Source organism: Semicossyphus pulcher, unplaced genomic scaffold (genome assembly GCF_022749685.1).
Source record: "Semicossyphus pulcher isolate SPU_LCO1_2020_fin unplaced genomic scaffold, fSemPul1.0.p SCAF_14, whole genome shotgun sequence".
Taxonomy (NCBI): domain Eukaryota; kingdom Metazoa; phylum Chordata; class Actinopteri; order Labriformes; family Labridae; genus Semicossyphus; species Semicossyphus pulcher.
This window is the reverse complement of record NW_027211648.1, coordinates 6,844,722-6,862,642: the sequence shown is the minus strand read 5'-3', so window position 1 is coordinate 6,862,642 and position 17,921 is coordinate 6,844,722. Positions and strand designations below refer to the sequence as shown.

General features: G+C 42.5%; 1 protein-coding gene across 1 annotated transcript in view; it reads left to right on the top strand.

Moving 5' to 3' along the window:
• The window catches only part of kcnh5b (potassium voltage-gated channel, subfamily H (eag-related), member 5b), a 150,518-nt gene that overhangs the window by 81,549 nt on the left and 51,048 nt on the right, over positions 1-17,921 (top strand). The window contains exons 9-10 of the mRNA XM_069661283.1: positions 11,325-11,524; positions 16,981-17,040. Of these exons, the coding sequence (XP_069517384.1) occupies positions 11,325-11,524; positions 16,981-17,040 (260 nt within the window). The remainder of the gene's footprint in view (positions 1-11,324; positions 11,525-16,980; positions 17,041-17,921) is intronic.

The window sequence follows — 17,921 nt, the reverse complement described above, 5'->3', positions numbered from 1 at the left end:
GGATAACAAGGAGCCAGTAAGGGGGTATTCTTTATTCTTACTGCTGGCGTAATAAGTCATTTGAATGGATCAATAACCAATCAACCTCCTGCAGATATATAACACAAGAGATGATCCACAGCAAGATTTGTGGAGACTTTACTGCCATGCTCATTGTTTCCAGATAACCACTGGGCTGCAGAATGATTGGCCCCCAAAACTCTTTAAAATGATTACTTAGAACATCACCAGAGTTTCATAACCTTCTCTGACACAAACTTTGAGCATTAAATGAGACAGTCAGAGTTTGTGTTCATGCCACCATACTCCTTTATAGAATCAGTTCAGTGAAAAACGTATGAAAAACATGGTGGCATCTGTGATGGAGTCACTGTAGATGTCTTTGTTCTCATAATATATCAGAACCTGAGCTGATTGATTGGTTTAACCGCTCCTGTAAACCCTAGCTGCATGCTAACCTTTGCTTTTGTCTGTTCCTCATTTCATTTGTCCGTATCTGCAGACAACCTTCTGATCTGGTATATGCCGCTTTATAATGACATCCATTCCTCACATACCGTCTGGTATTGCACAAGTCAACATCAGAGGTTAAGCTGTCCCCAGCTCTGCCTTTCTTGTCTCTCCACAGAAAAAAAAAACCATGTCATTGTTTACCAGGCGCTTGTGGTTCGATTAGAGTGGTCCTCCATGACTTCATTACTCCTGGCCGGCGGTCCACAGGGAGCCCTGCTCGGCCCCTCACGGCCTTGTTACCTTCAGCAGTGAGACCTCAGAGGCGCCTTTTTGTGCTCTGTTTTAATTCGGTCCCATTAGTGAAACTACGACACTCCTCTTGACTTCAAAACATCAGATGAGAAACATTTGTGTACAAACACAAGACGGGAATTCATTGTTTCTTATCGTCTGTATTAGCATATGTTCATATTCAGAGGGATTTACACTCGGTGATACAGTTGAACTAAAGGATAATCCCTTCTTTTTTCAAGTTTGTGCCAATAATGAAGGTTACTTCGTCTTCATAAACAGGAAAAACAGGAGGAATGGCATAACAGTTACATCAATGTTGAGTTGAGTATCGGTGCTTTAAAACGCTTTCTGATCACTGGAATTAAAGCTCCCAAGAGAAACTGACTTTGTTGGCAATATATTGAGCAAAGAAATTGCCTGAGGAGGTTGCTATTGGTCGAATTGACACTTTTCTTCCAGAGTGTAGTCGCTGTCTGTTTTTTCTAGCATTGTTTTTTGTATCCAGCACCTGACTTATTGAGGTTTTAATGGCTGTACACAAATCTGTTGTCTTATTATCGTCCTTATTACTTTACATTGTGTTATTTTTCCTGCCAATTACCAGACAACACCCGAAGAAGTGCAAGAAATAAAGGAAACAAATAGCCACTTTACTGCACAGTGTTTGCTCTACTTTACTCTATCGCTTGGACCTGGCTTGGAAAGTACATTTTCAATTTATTTTTCTGCTGCAGATAGAAGCTCACTACAGGCGGGGATCTTACAGCGTTGAAGCAATGCCCCATGAAACACCCACAAGTTGCCTGTGTAGGCGTCTTTAAAGCAACACCAATACAGGCAGGAACTCAAGGTAATGCACTCAATGAACTTTGGCTACACATGTTTTGTAACGTTGTGTAATGTCAATAAGTATTTTAGATCTTTTACTCTTTAAAAAGTAGGACGCACAACAAAGTGTTTAGTGGTGGGTGGGGGTATCCAGGGTGAGTGAAGATTCCCTCTAAACGATAAGTCGTCTGTCAGGATCAGTTCAGCACACTTGGACCCTGGCTTTGTGGGTACCAAAAATAGTACCAGGGAACTATCTAGAACGATTGCCAATAGAAAATCAAAAAGAGTGGTTCCAAGCAGGTTGAGTCTACCTTTTTTACCCTCCTATGAAAGTATTGAGGGACTTGTACATCAAGCAAGCTGTCTCCGGGAAATTCAGTGGTAAAACAGCCTTACATTGTTTGACACTGCACATTCAAAGGAAGCAACAATAACCAAAACGCATTTGAGGGCTAAGATTTCTTCTCCCCTGATTGCGACTTTGCATTTTGATACAGCACCAATGTTATTCACTAAAGTCACCCTGTCATGCTCTCAGCCATCCCCAACTTATTATTTTAATCAAGATTTATGAGTGTGATTAAAAGAGTGAGTGTGCCGATTCATCTCTGAGCTCTAAGTGTTTGTCATCAGCGGGTGTTCGCCTACTAACTGATATCTCTGTATATCTTCCTCTGAACATCATTATATCATTTTACTTTGCAACATTTGTGTCAAAGCTGGAGTCATTTTGGAAGTACTTTGCATTAAGTACGAGATACACTCATCTCACACCCTATGTGACAAGCTTTTTTCAGCCTTTTTTCAAATTAAATCTGGTTCAAAAATCCCTAGAGTCCTCTACTCCTTCTGAGAACACGAGGATATTCCTCAATTTGGAGGCACCTCTCAGCTGTTTCTAGTTCCAAGTCATCGTAAATCATGAAAAAAAGCACACCTCTTTCTTGCTGAGATTGAGACGAGAAGATTGATACCCCTTTTGTGCCTGTTTGGTTAATATGATGCTGCAACTCATTAGCTTAGCTTAGCATAAAGATCAGATCAGCAAGTTGTTGGCCCCTGCATAGAGATAGTCACATGATCATTCATAACACTGCAACATGTCACTTCTACATTGTTTTTTGTACACATTAAAAGAACAAGATATATTGTGTTGATCTTTGAGTTCTATTGAATTTGTTAGCCTCGCCAGACCCTGTGTTAATGCTAAGCTAAGCATGCTGTCTACTAGGTCTGGCTTTAAATTAACTATATAGTCATACTTTATGTAGTGTATTCACAGAAGACTTTTCCTTAACGCTGAAATTCCAATGCTAGCTAACGTTGGTCCAAAGAGATTGGATATTCACCATTGCTTGGCACCACTGTCGTACTCCTTCTCCCTTTAAACTCTCTTATTGGCTACAGTTGTCTCCCTGGAAATGCTGGAGGAACTCACCCAGAGTCTGTGAGCAGTTCAGGAGGTTTTGAGACTCAATCTGTGAAGCTACAACATTAGCGACCAAGGTCCCTGGCCGAATTTCTCCTCTGGGTGTTGGGATAGAATCAGGAACAAATCTGCTCTTATAAGTCGTATTGGTCACTATAAGCTCCGTCAGAGCCCAGCTTTAAGTCAAGGATTTTAGTCTTTCACTGCTGAGAGCTGCTACAAGGTTTCCTTTTCTCCTGATAATTGCCATAGACTCCAAATCTCCCTAATGCCTTCAGTGTAAAATGACTTAACGGTGTTTGGGGTTTAAATGGACACAGACATTCGTATCACACCAACCCCCCACCCCCCACCTGCAGTCCAATACACTCACTCCAAAACCCATTATCATCCTTGCACGCCAATAAGTACTCTATTAAGTTGACCTAATGAGAAGTAAACACAGTGACGTGGGTGAAAACGAGGATAAAATAAGCTTATTTGCCGAGTGAGAGTCACAATTACAGAAATGATTCCCGGGATGCTTCTGTAGAGTTTTCAGTCAATATTTATTTGGACACAATCAGCCACAATGTTTTACTCACCCAGAGAGCTCTTGATGCACAATTACTGCTTGTCAAAATAGATTTATACAATAGCTGCTTTTTTTTTTTCAGGGGCTTTGGACTCGGCTGACTGGCTCTCTCAGTGTTTGGCTGGGGGAGTGCAGTGTCCCGTCACTGTGTAATGTGTTGTGATGCAGCCTGGACGCTGACTTGGCTCAGTGAGCAGCAAATGGACCGGGCTCAATGGCTCGTGATGGAAATGGCTACTCTGACGGCTGCTTTGTTTTCAGTTTGTGCTGCTATTTTGGTTGGATTGCGTCACAGAGGTGTTTTAGGTTTTTAGAAAAAAAGCTTTTTCGTTGGATGTCCATCTTTTGAAAGGGAAGTATAAACAGATCTGAAATCACAGGCTGTGTTTATTATTACAGGGATTACAGTGTGTGTTGTTTTGGATGGTGTAAAAGCTGTCAATCAAACTCCAGGTTCCACTTTTTCTGTAGTGTGAATACAAAGCAGACCAACCATGTTCAGGTGTGGGATATTAAGAATGAGTGGGAAAGCAAACCCACTCTTAAATCCCTCTGCTGATCATCTAATCACAACAAATTGGACAATATTTTCTGCATGGTATGCACGCCAGTCCGTGTGAGGGGGAAATGCATGGATATTTACGTTGAAATCTGTCCACCTCAACAGTCGACGGGTCCTCTAAGCGTAACCTGTTTCGTGTCAGTCACTCAAACTCTGGTGTGTTTCCCTGCTAGCCTCTGGTGTGAAACCTGTCAATCATACCCTGGTGCAGACCCAACACCTGCACTTAAAAGGTGTCTGAGTTTGCTTCCAATTGATCCCCTGATGTTTTTTTGTTTTTTGTTTTTCTTCTGTGGCGCAAAAAGACAAAACAGACCGGTTACAAGACGGTGACAGCAGCATAAATTCTATATCTAACTATACATTTCCGGTCATGTCTTTTTAAGGGAACCTCACAAGGAAGTAATATCCCAGATGATCTATGTACGAAACATGTGCATGTATGTAAGTGTGTATTTGAAACATTCAGGGCTGGACACTAGTGAGCCCTTGTATCTTTGCAATTATGCTTGAGATGTGATGCACTTTAAGTAAAGCACCAAACATTTTAACATACATTTATGAATCAGAGAGTGAGACGCTGCAGTTTAAAGCTCCTGTGAGGAGTTTTTTACTGTTTATGAAACAGACTGAAATTAATTCTGATGACTCTATATGAGCTACGAAAGCAAACCAGCTAATCAGCGACAAGATTGTAGTTATTTTTAATGCCTGAAACTGCTTGCGGGGGGGGTAGGTGTCAGACGAAGCGATTAACTGCACGCTGCATGTTTTCCCAGGGCAAAAATGTAAGCAATTTAAGCACCACTTAAGCATGTACAGGACAAAATCAGCAAAGAGATAAGAGGTACGGCTTTGTCCACAGGGGGCGCCAAAATCAACACAAACTGAAAGTTCCTCACAGTTTTTAAGTTTTCTAAAGCAGTGGAGCTTTTAATGCACACAGCATTTCAGACATCCAGTCTGTTCTCACAGTAAAGTTGTAGTTTCATTCACTTTCCAATATCTGAACAAAACCCATAAATCCCGGCTGATCCCTGGATGTCCTTTTATTCCTTCATTTTATCACTGGAAGGTCTTTTGTTGTTCAGACGGAGGCCTGCTGCTTGTAATGTTTGTACTTAGCTTGGATAAACACATTATTGAAGTAGATTTCATCTCTATTGAACACACATGTATCAAAATTAATATATATTGCCTTATTTAATGGCTGGTGAGACAGCTAATAAGCTAAGTTTCCTCATTAAATTGACTCAGGACTGTACTTTGTTTTTAGTGTGTTTCTGGACGTGCCTTTTCTGGACACGCCCGTGTGTTTGTGAGAACTACCGTCTGTATGTGTGCTGGCTATCTTCTCGTGATGTGATGGATATGTTCTTGGTGTCTGGGCATTGTCTCCTGGACAGACTTCTGTCCCTCACACTGATTTTCTCTCACAAATCATCCGAAACTGCTCTGGCAGAAGGTCTGAAACTTCCATGTGGAAAAATGCAGAACACTGAAGTTGGCGGTCCTGATTTCCTCCACAAAATAACAAACAAAAACCACACAATTTGATTATCATCAACCACCACTTTTTAGGAGTTAATCAGTCCTAAAAAAGTTGTTTAAGCCCATCACCAGTTTTTGTTGCCGCTTTGTAAATGTGACGTTTTTCTCTGACAAAATATTTCATCATCCAGCACCGCCTCGTTTTGACAATTCCCCTTCAGGACTAAGTAATGTCAAGAGAATAGGAAGGTGAATCAAGGTGAACCATCTTTTATTGCAATCTGTATATCAACCGGAAGAGGAGCTGAAAGGGTTTTGAGTGGATGCCAGATCATTTATGGCTCGAGTCGAAGCATCTGAGGACAGAATTTGTCGTCAGACCTTGAAATCGCTGAAGTAGATAGTGACAGACTTTAACGATTTGTCTCCAGCTGCAAATATATTTACATTATGAATTAAGAGAAAAAAAACACCTGCATAACAGCCCTGACCTGTCGAGGCATGGGCTCCACTCGACCTCTGAAGGAGTGCTGAGGTATCTGGCACCAAGACGTTAGCAGCAGATCCTTTAACTCCTGTAAGTTTCGAGGTGGGGCCTCCATGGATTGGACTTGTTTGTCCAGCACATCCCACAATTGCTTGATTGGATTGCGATCTGGGGACTTTGTAGGCCAAGTCAACACCTTGAACTCGTCGCCGTCTCTTAACTCCAACTCCTTTATCGCTTCTCAAGTTTCTAGTTGGACTGTAAACAAAGAACCCACAGAAAAGGAAGTCCTTTATCTCAAACCGCTGGCTACACCAAACGCCTTGGAAAGTTGGACATCGCTTCCAGAGGCTATATCGTTGTCAGGCGATCGCTTCGTTTGACTCGAGATTGGAAATGCAACAATGAAGGTCGAGGCTTTTTAGTAGAAAATATAAATATATTTAAGTTAAGCACTTCGACTTTCATCAACAGCAGGTAATTTGAGTAGAGGAGGTAGCAGGAACTACTCTTGCTGAACACGCATAAAAAGGAAACTCTTGATCCAAATGAAAGGACGTCACAGACTCGCCCACACTGTCTGACTTACAGGTGGTCGACGGGATCAGAAACACTGCAGTTATGAGCGCTTAGCACCAATATAAGAAATAAAGTCTGCTTCTGTCGCTAAGATGGAATCATTGCTGCCCCGGGAGGACACAATAGGCCCAGTGCAACCAAATTATCATTTAGATACATTTCCCTTTTTAGTGCCGCAGTCGATTCAGAGTCAAACTTCCTGCAGAGATTCTCACCTCGCTCGCTTTGACAGCGTCTGGTCTTCTCTCCCCTCAGGCTGCTCCATCAGTTTATAAATATAAAGCTCTTCATCTGATCTCCACCACCCCTCCCATCTACCACCACCACCACCCGAAACTCCCCAAACAGCCCGCCTCTCTCTCCGGCCACCAGAGGGGAGGAAAAAAGAGACAGATCTGAATAACATCACCCGCCGGGGACACATATCAGATTTTAAATATAGTATTGAAATGACGGCTTTAAACTGTAGCCGGGGTGCTTTGACTGAACTGTCTAAACTCATCGAGGTGTGTTTTATAGAACGATGCAGAATAGTATTATTATGATGTTAGCAGACGTGAAGTACCCCATCAGTATGCTCGTAATGTTTTTACTGTCATTCCCAAGCATTTCTTTAAAGATGTATTCTGGTGTTTGGAGAACAACTCAACATGTGCAGCTTCAGATTTATCTGCACCGTTGGGATCTTGAATCTGCTGTGCTTTATTTGATTTGAACTACTCACTGTTTTCCTACATTGTTTCCCATTTTCTAACAGAAGAGCCTTACATGATTGTGTTGTTGACATTCATAACCTAAATTGCAAAAGATCTGAACAACTAAATGCATTTTTCTTTTCCATATTTGGTGTAAATGGTAGACGGGTTATTGTTAAATGGACTCTTCAGACCGCTCAAGGTGCTTTTACACCACATGTCTGTCATGAGTTATTCTTGTTTAGTTATGTATTTCATGTATATTAGCTTGATCAGTCTTCATTTCCTGGTTTACTTTGTCTCATGTTGCTTTACTTCTTCCTTTGTTTAATGTCCCGCCTTTGTGATTGTGTGCCCCGCCCTTATTGTGTCCGATTAGTTTCATGGTTGACCCCCAGTGTGTATAGTCTTCATCTTCCCGTTTTTTTGCCGATTCGTCTCTCCTCAAACCTTCGTCGACTTTTGTCCAACCCTTTTGTCATACCGTGTCAAAATACTACAACAGATGGAGCTGGGGATCGAACCATCAACATTCCGATTGGAGGGCGACCCACTCTACCTCTGTGCCACAGGTGGCTGATTTAAGTCCAAAAGATTTGACAACCACTTTTGGTTTCATTTGTTGTTTTGTTGAACACTTACACATGTTTTCCTGGTGATGTCTTAACTAAAATGATAAAATTGGTTGAACTTTCACACGATGGAGATAAAAGTTAATGGAGTTGTTTTTGTTGACCCTTAGCTAAGCTGTAGCAATGATTCAACCATAACACTCTTCAGACTTCTTACCTGTGGAAGCTTAAAGATTAAGAACCAGTTTTTCTTGACACTAAAAATTTTATCCGAACCATCCTGGAGAATATAACTTCTGGAGCTTATGTTTAAGACTAAGTGATGCAGTAGAAGAAGTAGAAGTTACTGTTTTGCAAAGTCAGGGATGTAATTGATTCTATTGTTCATTTTCTCTGGTCCAAATGATTGTGAAAACATTGATGCGTTTAGATAAAGCCGCAAAGGTTAGCCAATGTTTGGTCAGTTGAGAATTAAAGAAAGTACTTTGCTTAAACACTCCTGATTATGACTTTAGGAGGTCTTTTATTTTGAAACTCTCAGGCTGCTTTGACAACCAATATATCAAAATGCTAATTAGCTTTCCTCCTAATACGGCAGGCCTCTGCTAAGTTAGTTGCTCTCAATCCTTTCCCACCGCTTCCCTTCATACCTTTTGTTTTGAGTTCACTCCAAACTTTCCTTGTTAGAGAACAAGCGCTCACGTTTGCAGGGTGTCTTCATGTGTTTTCTGCCACCAGAGTTCAGACTTCTTCCTGGATAAATGAACCCAACAAGAGGATAATTTGCCAAAGTGTTTGAATTAACCACTTCAAATCCTGCCAAACACTGAGAGGTCCTTTCAGCTCAGCAGAGACACTTCCGGTGGGGGGCAAACCTCGGTCGTTCTTTGTACTGAGGTGACAATTGGCCAACCGCTGAGCCACCAAATCACCCAATTAGGAGTCTTGTGTTTGAGCTGTGTCTCCGAGCTTTCAGTTCCAGCTCAGGCGTGTTTGTCTGAGTTCTTCTTCACCGGCTGACAAGGGCCTGGAAAGGTCCTGCAGGGTCTTGGAGGGGGGCCGAGTTTCAGAGAGCTAAACTGGAGCACTGTTTATCTCACAGCTGACACATTATACTTTCAGTCTGTGGCTCAGAGTCTTTCTTATTCTGGCTTTTTGTATCTACGTAACCTTCTTTTCTTTGTTTCTGACTGCCATTGCTTGTTGCATAAAAACACACTCTTTTTCTTTGCTTTCAGAGTCTTTCTGGTCCTTTCTATGGTTTTGTTTCTCTTGCAGTCCGTTTTTTTTTACCCCAGTCTCTCATATACATATAGACTCTTTATCTCAAACACGCAGTCACTCTTTTTCCATTTCACACATCCCTCACAGCGGGAGACGTTCCCTGTCGGACATGTTTTGAATCATCCAGTTATGGGCCACTTTTCTGGTTTCACACCGGTCGCATGATATAAATGTCGTCTCTCTGCCCACTCGCTCACCGTGAATGTTCCTGACTCTTACCTGCTGCGTTCACACATTGGCTCACCCCAACTTCTTGGGGACATGTTACCAGGAGGCGGGCGGGAAAAAGTCCACTCAAAGTCGGGTTGAAAATGATCATTATCAGATCCTTTCACCTCCTCTACCAATTCCCATTTTTCATCCCAAAATTTTTTAAACGTGTTATATTTTCTTCTACATCTTTTGTCATTTTTATTGGCTTGGAGGAGGAGGAGGAGGCGGTGGAGGGGAGAAAAGAGGGAAACTATTTTGAGTGAGGTCTCTATGGAAACAGAGGAGTAACAGCAGCAAGGTACCGTGGAGGCTGACAGTTTACCTCAGCAGTGACGACACACGATGGCTTTAAGTTCAAAGGGGCGGAATGACTCCTGCTTTTCCTCCTCAACAATGTGTTAGTGGTAAAAGGCACCAGGTAGTTAGGTAGGTTGGTAGATGGATAGAGGGGTAGGTAGGTAGGTAGGTAGGTAGGTAGGTAGGTAGGTAGGTAGGTAGGTAGGTAGGTAGGTAGGTAGATGGATAAATGGATAGATGGATAAATGGGAAGGTGGGTAGATGGATGAGTGATAGATGGGTAGATGTATGGGTAGGTAGGTAGGTAGGTAGGTAGGTGGCAGGGTGGGTGGATGGATGGGTGGGTGGGTAGTTCGGTAGGTAGGTAGGTAGGTAGGTAGGTAGGTAGGTAGGTAGGTAGGTAGGTAGGTAGGTCGGTAGGTAGGTAGGTGGGTAGGTGGGTAGGTAGATGGATAGATGGATAGATGGGTAGGTAGGTAGATAGGTAGATGGGTGGGTAGGTAGGTAGAGAAATAGGTGAGTAGATGGATAGATGAGTAGGTAGGTAGGTAGGTAGGTAGGTAGGTAGGTAGGTAGGTAGGTAGGTAGATGGATGGATGGATAGATGGGTAGGTAGGTTGATGGATGGATGGAGTACTTAATTAATCCCAGAGGGGGAATTGGATGAAGTAGGAGACCTCGTACATTTCTTAAAGGGTGTTGCTGTAGGTTTAGTTGGACATTGCTAGGTGGTTGTTAAGGTGTTGATGGGGTTTCCACATGCTTTGTTGTTTAGGTTGTTTGCTAGGTTGTCATTATTTTTAGGTGGTTAATGTGACTGTCAGAGCTTTTGTAGTTCCTACAAGTACTACTACTCTGTGTTTTCTCAGGTTAATAGTAATGTAACAGTGTTTGGGATATTAATGTGGTCGTTTTTAAGATGGAAGCATTTTGACAATCATTCTTGACATTATTTTTAGACTCTGGAAAGAAATCTGGAGCTTCAAGCCACATTTTGGCCTTTATCAATGGATGAAAATGAAGAAACAAGAGGCTGAGTATATGAGTATATCTTCAGAGAGCTTCCAGAGAGTAGAGGGGTATCTGCAGTGTTAAAAATGTACTAGATATTTGGCAGGTAGCCGCTGGGGATTTCTAGGTGGTTTCTATGATGTTAAGAATAGGTGAATAAGGCATCACAAGGTGGTTGTTGGGGATTTGTATGTGTTGATAGGTGATTGCTAAGGTGTTCTGAGTGGGTGTTAGGGCATCACAAGGTGGTTGTTGAGAGTTCTGGGTGTTACTAGATGGTTGTTATGATCTTTAGAGTGGGTGTTGAATCATCATGAGGAGGTTGCATGAGTTCATATGAAGTTCTGGGTTCTTGGTGAGGTATTTAAAGTTGTTGGAAGGATGGAAAAATTCTGTTCTCTTTCTTGGTTGTAATAATTCATGCTGCAATCTCGTGTATTCGACTGAACCTGTGTTTAATGAACTGTCTTATATAGCAACATGCAGGGCAGTTAAAAGGAGATGATAAAAGGCTTAATATGTGTCATCCCTCTCCTCTGTCTTCCTCTCTAGCTTTGCTTTACGCCACCATCTTTGGAAACGTGACCACCATCTTCCAGCAGATGTACGCCAACACCAACCGCTACCACGAGATGCTCAACAACGTCAGGGACTTCCTGAAGCTCTACCAGGTTCCCAAGGGGCTGAGCGAGCGGGTCATGGACTACATCGTCTCCACCTGGTCCATGTCCAAAGGCATCGACACAGAGAAGGTGAGACAGAGAGGTCAAAGGTCAGGAGGAACTCAGGAGAGATATCACAGCTGTCTGATTTCCAGGGAATCGATTTTGTGCTACAATACCCCTGCAGGATACAAAAATTACTAAAACATCCAGTCACATTTGAGGAATCGGGATGTAGATGGAGAAAATGTGAGATGCAGTAGCCGTGACTACAACCGTACAGAAATAAAAGCTCACTTAAGAGGACAGCCGTGTAGCAAAGCTAAAACAAAGAAGCTATATTAAAACATATTTCTAAAAAAGGCTGGGACAAATATTGAGCAGAAAATAACCACAACAACAACAACAAGATGCCTTAGAGCACAGTCACCAGTCACACACTGTTACGACCTAATTTACCCAAACACGTGCTGAGTGGTGAACTTTCGACCCTCTGCAGCCCCAGACATCAAACCGCTCATGGACTGCGGTCATGTGCACGCTCAGTTTGGATTTTAAAATGTCATCTTGATGGCGGTGTTTCAAGTGGGAAAACTAAAACCCCTTTAATCATTCTGTCAACACGGGCCAAATGTGATTTCTTTAGGGTCTCTTTCCCCCAGAGAACTCCCTCCTCCAACTGCTGCAACATTTCAACAGAATCTGCCCTTTTATACAAGCTACACCGCCCATCTGTGGTGAAACATGCTGGGTAAACACAATGTGTTAGTGAAAGGAAAAAATAAGCTCCCCAGCAGGTACAATATGAGACAGTAATAATGGGGCAACTGTGGCTCAGAGGTAGAGTGGGTCGCCCTCTAATCGGAAGGTTGGTGGCTCGATCCCCATCCTCCTGATTATATGTCAAAGTTGCTCCCTAAGGGCCCGATCAGACACAGTGCGTTAGCAGCTGGGGGTGGCTTTTTTGTCATTGTTTTCAATGAGAGTGAAGCTTTTTGCAGCGCTGCTTTTGTGTTGCTGTGCTGTCTCGTGTTTTTCCACTCTGAGCGCCTGAAAAAACTTAAAGCAGAAAAGCGCCCGACGTCATGAGCATTTATTCTCATTGTCCAATCAGATGAAAGCAGAGGCGGGCCTTCTGTCAGTTTACAAAATAACGGTTAGGTTAATGAAAGCCAATGATTCGGTGGTCGCTTTTATTAGCAACAGGAAAAAAAGGCGCAGTGAGCTGCTCTTTTTTAAACCGTAGGCTTCAACAATAAAGGCCGTGCGTTGCACCTCGCGTTTTCCCATACAGTGTGTGAGCGTGTGTAAATAATTAGCCGATTAGTGACCTCGCATGGCACTACGTTAGTGTATTAATGTGTGTGTGAAAGAGTGAATATGACATGTAGTCTAACAAAGCCTTGAGCGGTCAAAAGACAAAAGGTACAGTCCATCTACCATAATAATCCAGTCCACATACGTCTAGAGTAAATGATAAAAAGATACATTTAATGTTGTGGCATCTCACCTCTAATTACCGTTTAGTGTTATGGCAGATAATAAAAATGATCATAGAGTTCCTTACGGGGAGAATCCGGAGATGATGTGTCCAAAGGGAGAAGAGCCAGATCTGAGGGATTACAACGACCAAGACTTACTTTGCTAAAGGCCGGGGCAGCCACCGACCTGCCGTGAACCGCCATCGTGTTTTGGTGCGTCACCATGTTTATTATTTGCCGGCTGCATTATGACCGAGAACCCATTGGCGAACACGTGAATTGCTAAAGACTAAACTGTAATGTGGGGCAGATCGCCATACTGTGTAATAAGACCAACAGTGGTTCTTAAATGGTGCAACTGTTGCACGTTAGCCTCAGACAGAATAAGCTGGTAGAATGGTGTCACAGCCCGGCTCTTAGACTGTGACAAAAAACGGGAGACACACGGGTATACTAATCAAGAAAGTAATTTATTTACCACATAAGCAGTCAAAACCAACAAAAACATGTAGACATGAATAATCTGTACAGTCAGTCGTGTGGGGTTTGGATGAGTGGAAATGTGCGGCATGGATGTTGTGTTGTAAAAACAAAGAACAAAAGAGCAGCGCAGAGGTGTGAGGGCTGCCCAAGACTGGCTGCTGCTCTGGCTTAAGTGCATGAGGCACAGCGGGCCCAGGTGTGTCCCATTCTCCTGATTGGCCTGCCACCAGGTCTGCAGCCCCGGAGACAGAGAGCGAAACAACAGCAGAGTGTAGCGAGTAGAGGGGACCGTGACAATTAGCACTTTCCTGGTCACAAAAACAATTAAAATAGCTCACACAGGAAACAAACAGTTAGACAATAGTTGTGTAAAACAGATGTAGTCAGTTGCTATGGATACAGTATGTACTGTTAGTGGTTGATATTCGCAACAGAACGTTTAACTGAATCAAACTGTCTGAGCTTAATTAATAAAAACAGTTTTGGACACTGTGGAGATTAAAAGTGATTACAACCTTCGACCAACACTTTGAGGATTGGACTTCATCTCTGCCACATTAGCTGACCTGCTGTTTGAGGAGGCCTGTCGCCGATTCATCGCCTCAGTGACTTATAATCAGGCTCTCGAGCAGACAGGTCAGATCCTTTGTTCTAAAATCTGACTTTTCAAGCAATTTCACAATGTGATTTTTCCACTCGGCTGTTGTCAAAAGTTCCATTATGAACTGTAGTGAGCTGTTTTAATTAACATGTCAGTGTGGATACTGCAGGTGCTGTGATAGAAATAAATCGGTGTGTGCAAAGAGGAATGTCATGAAGTAGCAGTGCCCTTTAACATATTTTAAGATTTCCAGCCAACACTGAATGTAAAACACATACGCAATGAAACTGTACATTGCTTGCCAAGTTTAATGTGAGATTAATATTTATTTCAAAACTCTGCACCGACCAGCTACGTCAGCTTTCTCTCCAAACACATCCACATTTAAATTGTAAATTACTGCTCAAAACTGACGGAATAAGATTAAAAAAAAAACAGTATACTCTTGAACATGAGCTCTGATCTTCACCTGGCACAACACAAACATCAGAGCCGAGCTGAGACTGCAGAGAGAGGGACCTGATGAAGACAAACACACGTTAAAGCGCGTCTTTGCTCTTTGTCGCGCGTGTCCGATTAAAAACTCCTTGATTCTCTTCAGCGTCTTTTCTTCCTCCTCGCGCCATTTTCTTGTCTTTAATCAGGTGGTTGTATTACTACCTGGGGGCACGCAGTAATTTGTTATAAGCGTGGTAAACATTGATTATTGTTACTAAATATGAATCTGCCTTCTAGCGTTAAGAGTCTCAAATCTCTCGTAGACTCGCCGCTCTGCTAACACTCCTCCAAATCAAACACCGTAACTGCACCTGTGATTGTTTTAAAGTTCCCTCTGTCGCCTCGGAAGAACATCAGGAAGACAATTTCATTTTCATCGCTGATGTCAAGTTTTTCTTTGCCGAACTGGGAGTCGACCATCATAAAATCACGACCTTAGATGACTGCGAGGAGGTATAATGTTAAAGTTTTAGTCAATTTAATGGTCCAACAAAAAGGCGGTATAAGTGTCTAGCGAGGTCGCGGGGTTAATTCATGATTCCATATATCCTCCTCATTATATTTGTTCCGTCTGAGCGATTTTGTTTCTCCCATATTTGCCCAATTATTAAATGCTCTCTGCCTTTTCCCTCTGACACTCTCCTTCCTCCTCTTTATCTCTTTAAATCACAAGCCTCCTCCTCCCCATCAGGACCATTTTCCAAGCTTTTGTCGGGATGATTATCCTCAATCAAAGAGACTTTACAGCGAGCCTGCCTGCTGTATTAAAACCTCCCAGTAAGAGCTGGGGCCAATTAGTGGATATTTCTTGAGCTGTTAGACGCTACACAGTCAGCTGTTTGTGCGGCTACACGCCCAAAAAAACACCAGAAGCATTTTAAAAGCAGCTTTTAAAATGCTCCTCTTTAAATGAAGCACAAACTGTTGTTGTGTTCTGATGCTTCAGAGGCGATTAGATGATTTATTGTCCTCTGCTCGCTTGATTTGGTTTATATTTAACAAGGTTTGCTTTCTGTGTTTTACAAACGCTTCATGTAATTAGGCTGGATTGCAGTATTGGTGTAATGAGCTGGACTAAAGCCGCTGCAATTTACAGTTTAAGCTTTTTGGCACACACTCGTACCCAGAAGGGGGTTAATGAACGCAACAGCAAAATAAGCTTTGAATCTCTAATGTGCGCAGTAATACGCAGACAGTGACCCGCAGCAAAGCTGGGTGGGTAATGTAGGAGGGAGGCGAGTTTAATTTAGCTGTAATACGGTAATGATTGTTCTAAATAAGAGTTCACTGGATGGGAGGCTTTTGTCTTATTGACTTCATAGTGGTTGTGCACACAAAGCCTTCACAATTATGTGCTCGTGCAAATCTCGCGTGTCTCCTGTGTCCTCCATCTTTTGAGGATTTGTGTGTTTGTCCACATGCTGGAAACAAGACAGAGTCGAGTCGAGTTAATTTTTATATATGTGTCCCAAAATCTAACAAGCCAGAATCTGCACAGTCCGTACAGTATACATCACCCTCTATCTTTAGACCCTCAGTTTAGATGAGGAAAAAGTCCCTTAAGAAATCTTTAATGGGGGGAAAAGTCAGGAAGAACAAATAAGGAGGGATCCCCCTCTCAGGATGAAGCACAAATACCACGTACATGTAGATTGTGTATATTAGAATGATGCTTTGTGAATGTATGATGCCGTGCGGATGTAAAGCTGCCTCTACCTTAAATCCATCATATCTCTTAATTAGAGGTGTTGGAATATTTCTCTCTAACCCTGTGGTCGGAAACTTTGTATACAGAACCTTTCGATACCTGTGGCCACTCCACTTAAAATGGAGTACAGCCCTCTCTTTTTCATCACGTATTATGTTGCTTTACACACCTGTGACTTTTCCGTAATGTTTCAGTAACAAAGCTTGAGCAAATTAAACACCCATCCTTAGATATATCCCCCTCAACTGGACCATAATATTTAAGTATGACAGTCCAGGTTCAAGGCTGCGCTGTGGCTGACCTTTGACCTCCCTGAGCCCTCGATTGAACCAGGGAAAAGAAGACTTTTGTTGATTTGAAGGATTGCAAAAGTGAAAAAACTGTTGTGCAAGTGTAAAATATGTGTACGTTATCTTCCAACCTTTATGTTGCTGCCAGCAGACCTCCGTCTAATCCTGTGTGTGAATGTTCTACTTTTGGAAGGAAGCAGATTAATGTTCATCCATTCTAGCAGCCACCAGTTTCAGTCTTGCTGGCTTTGCTCAGTGGTAGAGTTGGCGGTTCGATCCCCAGCTCCCTCAGGCTACATGTCGAAGCGTCCATGGGCGAGACACTGAACCCCAAATTGCTCCTGGTTTCAAAGCCATCTGTGTGTGAATGTGATGACTGATTACTTTACGTAGCAGCCTCTGCCATCAGCGTGTGAAAGTGTGAATGTGACATGGAGGACGTTCTGTCCATCAGTGTGACCCTTTCATGTCTCTCTGTCCTCCAGGTCTTATCCATCTGTCCCAAGGACATGAGGGCCGACATCTGTGTCCACCTCAACAGGAAGGTACGTATCTGTGCAGAGCTGCGACGACTAATCAGCTAGTCCATTGAAAGTGAATGATTCCCCGAATATTTTGATGATTTATTAATCGTTTTGTGAAAGTTTGAATATGTCAAACATTTCTTTGTTGCAGTATCTTAAATGTAGAAGTTTGCAGCCATGTTTTGTCTCACAAGTTGGGAATAAAAGGTCGGAACATACACTCAATTTTAATTCGTGCAAAAGCTACGGATAAAAAATGTGCAGACAAGAATGACCTTTAAAGACAAAAATAAAATGTCTGACCCTCTGTATAATAATCTTCTCCTCACACCCGAATCAGCTATTATTAAGCTATTGAACCTGAGTGAACTATCTCCACACAAACTAGACTTCATGTATCTGGAGTAGGACATTAACTTCACTCCACTGAGCACTGAGCACCTCTCCTTTGGTGCATTTATTACGTAACCAAATGCAGGCTAGGTGTTAGAAGTTTCTGGGCACCACTTGACACGACTGTTTTCGCTCCCAGTGCTGGCAGACTCCGATTTCTGCACCGGCATTGGAACAGAGGACACCTTCAGTTGTGCAACTTTGCTGAGTAACAACCATTGCCAGAGACAAATACTCACAGTGACTAAAATTAGTCTCATCATTCAAAGCGGCGTGCTCTTATTGTGCCAAAAATATCTCTGTTTCTACAAGGTGATGGATTACACAACGTTTAACCCGGGACATTTGAATCAGACCCTTTTCAAAGTTTAACAAGACTGTGTCCTGTAAGGAACTGTGTCCAGTTCAAGGAAAGGTGATGCTGCTTTAAGCTTCCATTTTATTGTAAGATTTCAGCAGATGTAGGTGGATTTTTCTAAAGAAGCAGAGATGTTTGAGCAGGTTTTCAA